Genomic DNA, 11606 nt, shown 5'->3' with positions numbered 1-11606 from the left:
CGAATGTGTTACAGTAATGGAACAATTTCCTATGTACTTATAAAAGTATGGATGGTTAAGTTACGTTTTAAGACTATTTAAAAAGTGATTTACATAAACTTGTGCGATTAATTGCTCTGATAAAGTAATATATCGAAAGGATTTTTAAATCATACGTTTATTTCAGTTCATATAAATCGTATTTCAAATCATGATGAATTTAAATAAATCAGAGAAATAAAAATCTTCGGAAATAGATATTAAAATACTTGAAAAATCGAAATAAGAATGACAACATAAACGATTATGAAAATAAGCATAATGAATAAAAGAGAGAAAAACTACCAACTAAAAATCCAATTTACAAAGATAAAAAAATAAAAGATGCCATTGGAAACGAGTTAATAAAAACGAAAAATAAGCCCAGAGTCGCAAAAGGGACTAACCAAGATGGCGTCAGCTGAGACGACCCCACCGCAAGGCTCTATAGAGATGTCCACTCCAGACGACCCAGAGATCAGTTACTACTTCGACAGCGGCGACTACAACGACTCGGACTGCTGGAACGGGACTAACCCCATCGAGGCCTGCTATGACATGCCCACCTTCAGGCACTCCATCCCCGTCACGGTGCTCTACTGCGTCGCCTACATCGTCGTCTCGGTCATGGGCGTGGTGGGGAACAGCTTCGTCGTGGCTGTCGTCGTAAGGGCGCCCAGGATGAGGACGGTGACGAATGTCTTCATCGCTAATCTGGCCGTGGCTGATCTGCTTGTGAATATCGTCGTCTTGCCAACTACTCTCATTGGTCATACGCTAAATGGTGAGTAAATGACTATACTCAATTTTTTTTAATGAGGCGCATTTGCGGAAACTCGCAGCGGTGCCGTTTTAGCTCGGAAAAGTTTTCTGGTATCTGATTGGTTAGAATTATCTTGTTTAACCAATCAGTGAGCAGGAAACTTTTCCGAGCTAAAAGGGCACCCCAGCGAATATGCCTCACTAAAAAGAATTGACTATAAACATGTCTTCCTGTTATTTATGCACAATGATTTTCTGTTGTATATGATAAATGATTTACTAAATATGCTGTACACATATCTATCTATTTATCTACTTACACGTGTGTGTATATACATAAATACACCATACCCACATACATATAAATATATATTTATATATATATAAATATATATATATATATATATATATATACATATATATATATATATTTATATATATATATATATATATATATATACATATATATATATAATATATATATATATATATATATATATATATATATATATATGTGTGAGTGTGTGTGTGTGTGTGTGTGTGTATAGTAAAACGTACTTTCATATATATCAAGACATACATTATATATAAATATTTATATATACGTGTATATATATTGAATAATAGATATATATGTGTATGTTTTACTCAGCACACAAACACACACACACACAATATATATATATATATATATATATATATATATATATATATATATATATATATATATATATATATAATTATACACACACACCCACACACACAATACGCATAATAACACTAAACAAAGGCCTTTGATATCCAAACCCTTAAAAACAAAGTAAAAACGCCCTCTCGCCTCCAGTATGTATTTCATTGTATTTCATTCTTAAGAGAAAAGAAAATATATCAGATCTCAGTCACCAAGGTTTATCCGTCGACAAAGACCAAAAATTGGGACTTTAGTTTTCTTGGAACTTAATGGGCTCTTTCCCAACCCCACCCCCCACCCTTAAAAAAAAAAAAAAAAAAAAAAAAAAAAAAAAAAAAAAAAAAAAAGAGAAGAGGAAATTGGGGTGTGAGGTTTTGTGTGGCCTTAGAGGTCGGGGATTTCTTTTCTTTTTTTTATCCTGGGATTAATACAAATTATCCTTCTTTTATCCTGTATCCTAAGCCGATCGGAGACTGATTGTTCTCACTTATTTCTTATACTAATTTCTTTTTTACCTCCGTCAACGATGTTGGAAGGAGGTTATGTTTTACTTCTGTTTGTGTTTGTGTGTGTGTGTGTTTGTAAACAGCTTCCAGGCCACAATTCTAAATTTAATGAATTTTGCAGGGATTAAGCCGGAAATTATTAAATTTTGGAAGGTCAAGGTCAAGGATCAAGGTCACGGTCAAGCAAAATGTCTAATTTACGTAATCATCCATAAGTTTGGACATCGTTGTCACAGCGACTTCAAACTTAATTCATATTTGAGTGTATGAAAATCCACGCCAATTAATTCATATAAAATTCATAAGCCAAGGTCAAGGTCAAACTAAAGGTCAAGAAATAAGCTGCCGTGGCGGAGATCAGCGCTCTACTGAGTGCCCCTCTAGTTTCTTCTTTGTTCATATTTTATTTTCCTTCTATTCCTCTCTGTTGTCCTCTTCATTGTCTTATCCCAATTTCTTCGTGTTTTTTTTTTCTTTATTCTTCTTCCATTACTCTTTGCCCTGAGGAAACTTGTCTGATATGTTGCCAGTGTTAAAAGTTAGTCTCACCAGGAAATAAATTCGAACTGAAGACGCAGTATTCTTTATACTTTCAAATATTTCTTTTATAAAAGACAATATTTCCTTTCGAGTTCCGAGTATTTCTCTTATAATTTTCAATACATTTCTCAGACATTTACAGTCATGGTTAATCTTTAATTTCCCTCGTGTGAATTAAATATTTTTGAGAAGCATTTAACATTTTTCGAAGGACATTTCTATAACATGTAAAAATACAATTAACTGCAAATAGGGATGTATTTTATATAATAATCTAAAAAAAAAAAGTGGGCATTATACTGTAATAACATTATTATTTCATATAATTTTACCCTTACACATACTCAGATATATAATGTATATACTTTATATACGATATATATATATATATATATATACTGTATATATATACACACATTATATATATATATATATATATATATATATATATATATATATATATATATATATATATATATATATATATATATACTGTATGTATATATATACATTTATTTATAATTTATGCATATATATATATATATATATATATATATATATATATATATATATATTCACATCGCAGAATATAAATTTTAAGTATAAAAAATGATCATCTTGAAAACCTCCACTCTACCCAGGAAACCAGCACCAACAAAAGTTACGACAAAATATCTCCCACGAATACAATTCCCCACAAAAAAAAAAAAAAAAAAAAAAAAAAAAAAAAAAAAAAAAAAAAAAAAAAAAAAAAACCAGAAAATAATAATAAAAAAAAAACTGTCAAATTCTCTATAATGAGTAACTTTTTCCATGTGAATGTGACATCCGATAGGGGTCATTACCAATATCCAATTAGAATGACATCAAAAAGATTTTTCCGCGTGATTAAAAATGCGATGAATTCAAACATATTTGGTGTTCTATCATCCGTGAGCGATGACGTCATAGATGAATGTCCTTTGCTTATAGTTTTTAATAATAATGCAAATAATATGAACGAGTGTTAGGGTGTTAATCTATGGCATTTAATTGTGTTAAATACAAAGTGGTCAGTGTTTGGATGGTTGATTGCAAACACTGAAAATATAAATATAAATATATATATATATATATATATATATATATATATATATATATATATATAAATATATATATATATATATATATATATACTGTACATATAAATAATATACAAATATATATATATATAAATAAAATAAATTCAAAGATATAAATACACACACACACACACACACACACACACATATATATATATATATATATATATATATATATATATATATATATATATATATATATGCATATTATATATATATATACTGTATATATATATAATAAAATAAATACAAATAAATTGTACGTATGTTGTCTCTACAGATACAATTCGTAGACTGAGAAATGTATAAATAATTATTATTCACATCTGTGTGTAGGATGAGATAACCCAGTTACAAACATTTACATAAACAAACCTGAATGGAGATATCACTTTACGAAAGGGATATCAACATCTTTTTAAGAAGCTGATATAGATATCGATTCAAGAAGAGCATATAGACATCACTTGAAGTAGGGGATACAGACATCACTTCAAGAAGAGCATATAAATATCACTTGAAGTAGGGGATACAGACATCACTTCCAAAAGGGGATATAGATATCACTTCAAGAAGAGCATATAGATATCACTTGAAGTAGGGGATAGAGACATCACTTCCAAAAGAGGATATAGATATCACTTCAAGAAGAGCATATAGACATCACTTGAAGTAGGGGATAGAGACATCATTTCCAAAAGAGGATATAGATATCACTTCAAGAAGAGCATATAGACATCACTTGAAGTAGGGGATAGAGACATCACTTCCAAAAGAGGATATAGATATCACTTCAAGAAGAGCATATAGACATCACTTGAAGTAGGGGATAGAGACATCACTTCCTAAAGAGGATATAGATATCACTTCAAGAAGAGCATATAAACATCACTTGCGGTAGGGGATACAGACACCACTTCAAGAAAAGCATATACATATCACTTCAAAAGGAGCATATAGACATCACTTGAAGTAGAGGATATAAATATCACTTTAAATAGCGGATAAAAACGTCATTAACATGACGATATAAACATCACTTTAAATAGCGGATAAAAACGTCATTAACATGATGATATAAACATCACTTTAAATAGCGGATAAAAACGTCATTAACATGATGATATAAACATCACTTTAAATAGCGGATAAAAACGTCATTAACATGATGATATAAACATCTGTTTAAAATGAAGATAAAGACACCACTTTATGAACAGGGTAAAAACATCTTTTTAAAGGATGATAAAGACATCACATTACGGGCCTGAGAGGAGCAATGTGATAAAGAATAACAAATAAACAACATTAAAAATGAATAAAACAACAGCTATAGTCAATTCTTTTTAGCGAGGCAGATTTGCACCGACTCGCAGCGGTGCCCTTTTAGCTCGGAAAACTTTCCTGATCGCTGATTGGTTGGATAACATAATTCTAACCAATCATCGATCAGGAAACTTTTCAGAGCTAAAAGGGCACCGCTGCGAGTCTGTGTAAATGCGCCTCATCAAAAAAAATTGACTATAGGTTTCCCGACTACATTATCGTCTCTGTTTAGTTAGAACGAGTCCAGAGGTTCACATCAGGCCTTTCATTCCCTATAGGCAAGTCCAGAGTCTCCCATCAAAGTCTTTTAACCCTTTGGAAAGAGATCAGAAGTCCTCATTAGGCCTTCTATTTCCTTAAGGCACAGTCCAGAGGTCTTCATTAGGCGTTTTTATTCAATTGGGCTCAGTGCAATAGGACTCGTCAGCCCCTTAATTCAATTGGGCCGAGTTGTTAGCGTTATTTGAACTGCTTTTAACGTGACCTTCGTAGTCCATGTACTGCTACTTACTACTACTAAATCATTGCTATTATTACCACTACTACTACTACTACTACTGCTACTAAATCATTGTCGTTACTATTACTACTACTACTAACACCACTACTAAAGCATTGCTATAATTACTACTACTACTACTACTACAAAATCATTATTACTACTACTACTACTACTACAAAATCACTACTACTACTACTACTACTACTACTACTACTATTACAAAATCATCGTTATTACTGCTACTACTACTACTACTACTACTACTACTTCTAAATAATTACTACTACTCCTATTACTAAATAATTGCTGCTGCTATTACTACTAATACTACTCAATAATTGCTGCTGCTATTACTACTAATACTACTAAATAATTGCTATTACTACTACTTCTACTACTAAATCAGTTAATACTACTACTACTACTATTAAATTATTGCTATTACTACTACTACTACTACTAAACCACCGTTAGCATGATAATAAACATGGCCAAAACTAGCTGTAGCACCAGAAGTAAATCTGCCAAGACCTCCCATCCATTTAATTTTCCTTGATTGAATTCAACCGTGATTGACCCTCGGGAGATCAGAGGAGGAAAAAAATAAATGGAATGACCTTTTAATTAACGCTCAATGACGAGGGAAAAGAAGAAGAAGAAGAAGAAGAAGAAGAAGAAGAAGGAGGAGGAGAAGAAGAAGAAGAAGAAAAAGAAGAAGAAGAAGAAGAAGGAGGAGGAGAAGAAGAAGAAGAAGGAGGAGAAGAAAGAGAAGAAGAAGAAGAAGAAGAAGAAGAAGAAGAAGAAGAAGAAGAGGACGAAGAAGAATTCATGCTTTACATTCTCGAGTCTTTTCGTCTCGTCTTGATTATAAAAGTGCACCAAAGATTGTCACTGCAAAGGATCTCTCTCTCTCTCTCTCTCTCTCTCTCTCTCTCTCTCTCTCTCTCTCTCTCTCTCTCTCGTTAATCTAACTCCTTCCCTCTCTTTCTCTCACAATCTACTATTCAACATTTATCTAGTCTCTCTCTCTTTTACTGTACACCATTTTATGCTACTTTTCATTCTCTCTCTCTCTCTCTCTCTCTCTCTCTCTCTCTCTCTCTCTCTCTCTCTCTCTCTCTCTCTCTCTCTCTCTCTCTCTCTCTCGTCAAACATTTCCCCCTACACTTACCTTCAATATCAAATTTCTCAACAAGTCACATTCATTATAAATATTACTTTTTCATAACTATTTCAAATATAATCTGCTCACACTACATTAAAGAGGACCATCACTCTAAAACTTAAACTTTTATATCGAATATTCGATCAATCGTAACCGGACCCGAACATTCGATCAATCGTATCCGGACCCGAATAACATCCATTGCAACATTGCAAATCAACAGCGTAATCTATTGCATCGAGTTTCTAAGTCCAGATAACAAACAGATATCTATGACAACTCCCAGGATCTTTCAAAAGCCGATTCTAAATCGAGGAATTGCAACACGGCCGTAATTGCAGTAAACCCCTGTTGATGACCTTGCAAATACCTTGCAACAGTCTCTCTCTCTCTCGATGCAACATTCTGCAACAATGTGTGTTTTCCCCAGTCGAGGCAGAGGTCTGCTGGTCAGGCGATTAGATAAGATATCACAAGAGGAAATGAAGAGAAGGGAAGACTTCAAGGAAGGAGATAAATGGCGCTGGGAGATGATCACAAGGTGTTGCAAAGGCTAAAGATAACGACATCTAAGAATTCCAAGGACTTAAGATAACGACATCAAAGAATTGCAAGGACTTAAGATAACGACATCAAAGAATTGCAAGGACTTAAGATAACGATATCAAGGAATTGCAAAGGCTGAAGATAACGATATAACAGAATTGCAAAGGCTAAAGATAGCGATACAAGGCTAAAAATAACAAAATCAAGGAATTGCAAAGGCTGATGATAGCGATATCAAGGTATTGCAAAGGCTAAAAATAACGATATCAAGGAATTGTAAGGACTTAAGATAACGATATCAAGGAATTGCAAAGACTGAAGTTAACGATATAACGGAATTGCAAAGGCTAAAGATAGCGATACAAGGAATTGCAAAGGCTAAAGATAACAAAATCAAGGAAATACAAAGGCGTCTGATAATGATATCTAAGAATTGCAAAGGATAAAGATAGCGATTTCAAGGAATTCCAAAGGCTAAAGATAACGAAATCAAGGAATTCCAAAGGCTACTGATATCGATATCAAGGAATTGCAAAGGCTGAAGATAACGATATCAAGGAATTGCAAAGGCTACCGATATCGACATCAAGGAATTGTAAAGGCTACTGATAACGTTGACAAGGAATTCCAATGGCTACCGATCACAATAACTAGGAATTGCAACGGCTAAAGATAACGATATCACGAAATTGCAAAGGCTTCTGATAATGATGATAAGGAATTGCAAAGGCTTCAGATAATGATGATAAGGAATTGCAATGGCTACTGATAACGGATATGTAATGATTACTGATAACAATAACATGGAATTGCAAAGGCTACTGGTAAAAATAACAAAGAATTGCAAAGGCTACTGACAACGATAGAAAAAGAAGACAGATGTTAAAGAATTTCATCTTGGATTGAGACAGAGGGATTTCTGGATTTTTTAATTTAGGACATCTCTGACTATGTGAATTTAGGTAATCTCTTGATATGTGTAGTTAGGCAATCTTTGATTATGTGAATTTAGGCGATCTTAACTAAGTGAATTTAGGCAATTCTTGGTCAAGCGAATTTAGGCAATCTTTGGCTAAGTGAGTTTAGGCAATCTTTGGCTATGTCAATTTAGTCAATCTTTAGCTGAGTGAATTTAAGCAATCTTTGGCTATGTAAATTTAGGCAATCTTTAGCTAAGTGAATTTAGCCAATCTTTAGCTAAGTGAATTTAGGCAATCTTTAGCTAAGTGAATTTAGGCAATCTTTAGCTAAGTGAATTTAGGCAACAATACCCAGCACTGGGGACTGGGAGGCCATTCAACAAAATTTGGCAAATCCTGCAGTTGCCCTCTGAAGTAAAAAATTCAAGTGGATGAACAGCAAAATGAAAGAAAAGAAGCAGGATTGGAAGTTTAGTCAAAGGCTAAAAAGTGAGTGCAGCTAGGGGCCGAAGGCACAATGCAAATCCCCCTTTGTAATGCCTACAGTGCACCTCTTAAAAGTGCATTACTACCTACGGTATCAATAGACACAGTCAAGATTTGATAAAAGACGGTTTTACCAATACGCTTTATATAAATAACTAGAGGGGCACTCAGTAGAGCGCAGACTTCCGCCGCGACAGCTTATTTCTCGACCTAGACCTTTGAACTTGACATGTATTAATTGGCGTGGATTTTCATACACTCAAATATGGACCAATTTTTGAAGTCTCTGAGACGACGATGTACAAACTTATGGCCGATTACGTGAATTGGACCTTTTGCTTAATTGTGACCTTGACCTTTGCCCTTAACCTTCTAAAATTTAACTATTCCAAACTTTATACATAACAGTTAATCCCTGCAGGTTTCATTACTTTGTGATCAAAATTGTGGCCAGGAAGCTGTTCACAAACACACATACACACAAACAAACAAACAAACAGGGAGTAAAACATAACCCCCTTCCAACTTCGTTGGCGGAGGTAATTAGGTTCAATCTTTAAATATCAATGATGAAAATCACATAAGAGGTTTTAGGTTTTGCTTAATTTTTCGACAATTCCATAATATATATATATATATATATATATATATATATATATATATATATATATATATATATATGTATATATATATATATATATATATAAATCTCCTCTTTATTCTCTGTTGTATTACTTCGTATTACAGTTTCAAACCCCACACGAGATAAATCTTCTCTTAGATGGAAGAAAACCCACAGGTGATTACCATATAGATTGAGAGAGAGAGAGAGAGAGAGAGAGAGAGAGAGAGAGAGAGAGAGAGAGAGAGAGAGAGAGAGAGAGAGAGAGAGAGAGAGAGAGAGAGAACACAGCTGAATATGAAAGGTTCAAATTTGAATTTGAATCCAAGAACAGAAGAACATTATTCAAATAAGTCTCCCGAGAAACTGTTCATGTTATGATGAACTTTTAAAAACTCCATATGAATATTAATCGAGACAGAGATAACTAAGTTCAAAGGAACCCATTCAGAAGATGCTTAACAAGACATGCTTGACATCAAATAATAATTATCTAATTGATTACTTAACAGAGACATCTTATTAAGGCGTTATGAATATTAAATAATGCTTAAACATAATAACGAATGCAGAGTATCAATTTTGAAATTACTTATACACTTAAAATATTTTTTTTTTTTATTTTAGTGAAAGTTTTATATATCATGATAAAAATTAAGACATAAAAATCAGATGCAATCTTTAATAAAATCAAAACCAATAAAACAGTCACTGAAAATAACATTGAATAAATAAGAGGAAGAATAAGGGATATCAGAGAAGCACAAAATAAACAAGCAAACAATAATGAATGAATAAACACAAATAAAAGATGGAAAAGAAGACGAAAATTTCCAATATATATCTGGCGAAGAAAATTTTTAAAATTTTCACTCGTTTATTTTTCGATTTTGATAAAAGTGACAATTTCTGTTATCAAGATTTAGAAAAATGTCAAAATTGGCTATAAAATTTAGATACCATCCAATTTCAGTAATTAAATGTCTTCATACCCCAATTAATTGATTAATTTTAGGTTTTCTAGCATCAAATTAACCAAATCCCTATCAAAATTCCTCCATACTGTTGATCTATAAAAGTATTTTCACTCTATTTTATTACCCGATCTTGATAATAGTGACAGTTTCTATCATCAACATTTAAAAAAAATGTCAAAATTTGCTATACAATTTAATTGCAAAAGGACTTCAGCATTTGAAAGTCTTTATATCCAATTAAAATCCTTCCATACTGATGATCTATAAAAGTATTTTCACACGATTATATTTTTTCGATTTTAATAAAAGTACCAATTTCTATTAACATTTAAAAAAAATGTCAAAATTTGCTATACAATTTAAATGCCAAAGGATTTCAGCATTTGAAAGTCTTTATATCCAATTAAAATCCTTCCATACTGTTGATCTATAAAAGTAATTTCACAAGATTATATTTTTTCGATTTTAATAAAAGTATCAATTTCTATCATCAACGTTTAAAAAAAATGTTAAAATTTGCTATACAATTTGACTGTCAAAGAGTTTAGCATTTGAGTATTCATATCACACTAAAACCCTTCCATACTGATGATCTATAAAAATAATTTAACACGCTTTTATTTTTCGATTTTGATAAAAGTACAAATTTCTATCATCAACATTTTTTTTTTAAATGGTAAAATTTGCTATACAATTTACATGCCATAGAATTTCAGTAATTAAATGTCTTCATACACCAATTAATTGATTGATTTTAGGTTTTATGGCATCGAATCAATAAAAAATAAATTTCACACGATTTTATTATCCGATCTTGGTAAAAGTGATAATTTCTATCATCAACATTTAAAAAAAAATTGTCTAAATTAGTTATAAAATCTAAATGTCTTTATATCCCATTAAAATCCCTCCATACTGATAATCTATAAAAGTATTTATTTTCTGATCTTGGTAAAAGTGATAATTTCTGTCATCAACATTATAAAAACTTGGACAAAATTGGCTATAAAATTCAAAAGCCAAAGAATTCTAGCATTTGAAAGTCTTTGTATCCCATTAAAATCCTTCCATACTGTTGATCTATAATAGTATTTTCACTCGATTTTATTTTCCGATGTAGATAAAAGTGATAATTTCTATCATCAACATTTTAAAAATTTGGACAAAATTGGCTATAAAATTTGACAGCCAAAGAATTTCAGCATTTGAAAGTCTTTATATCCCATTAAAATCCCTCCATAGTGATGATCTATATAAGTATTTTCACACCGATTTTATTTTTCGATTTTGATAAAAGTACCAATTTCTATCATCAACATTTAAAAAAAATGTTCAAAATTTGCTATACAATTTAACTGCCAAAGAATTTTAGCAATTGAAAGTCTTTATACCCCATTAAAATTCCTCCATCCTGATGATCTATA

The 11606-nt window shown here is 31.8% G+C and overlaps 1 protein-coding gene across 1 annotated transcript in view; it reads left to right on the top strand.

The window, feature by feature from the left end:
• The first annotated feature begins 429 nt into the window (after nucleotides 1-429).
• LOC137617738 (neuropeptide SIFamide receptor-like) overlaps nucleotides 430-11606 on the top strand; it is a 53501-nt gene continuing 42324 nt past the window's right edge. The window contains exon 1 of the mRNA XM_068347735.1: nucleotides 430-802. Within this exon, the coding sequence (XP_068203836.1) occupies nucleotides 430-802 (373 nt within the window). The remainder of the gene's footprint in view (nucleotides 803-11606) is intronic.

This window comes from Palaemon carinicauda, chromosome 23 (genome assembly GCF_036898095.1).
Source record: "Palaemon carinicauda isolate YSFRI2023 chromosome 23, ASM3689809v2, whole genome shotgun sequence".
Taxonomy (NCBI): Eukaryota; Metazoa; Arthropoda; class Malacostraca; order Decapoda; family Palaemonidae; genus Palaemon; species Palaemon carinicauda.
This window is presented reverse-complemented; position numbering and strand designations above follow the sequence as displayed.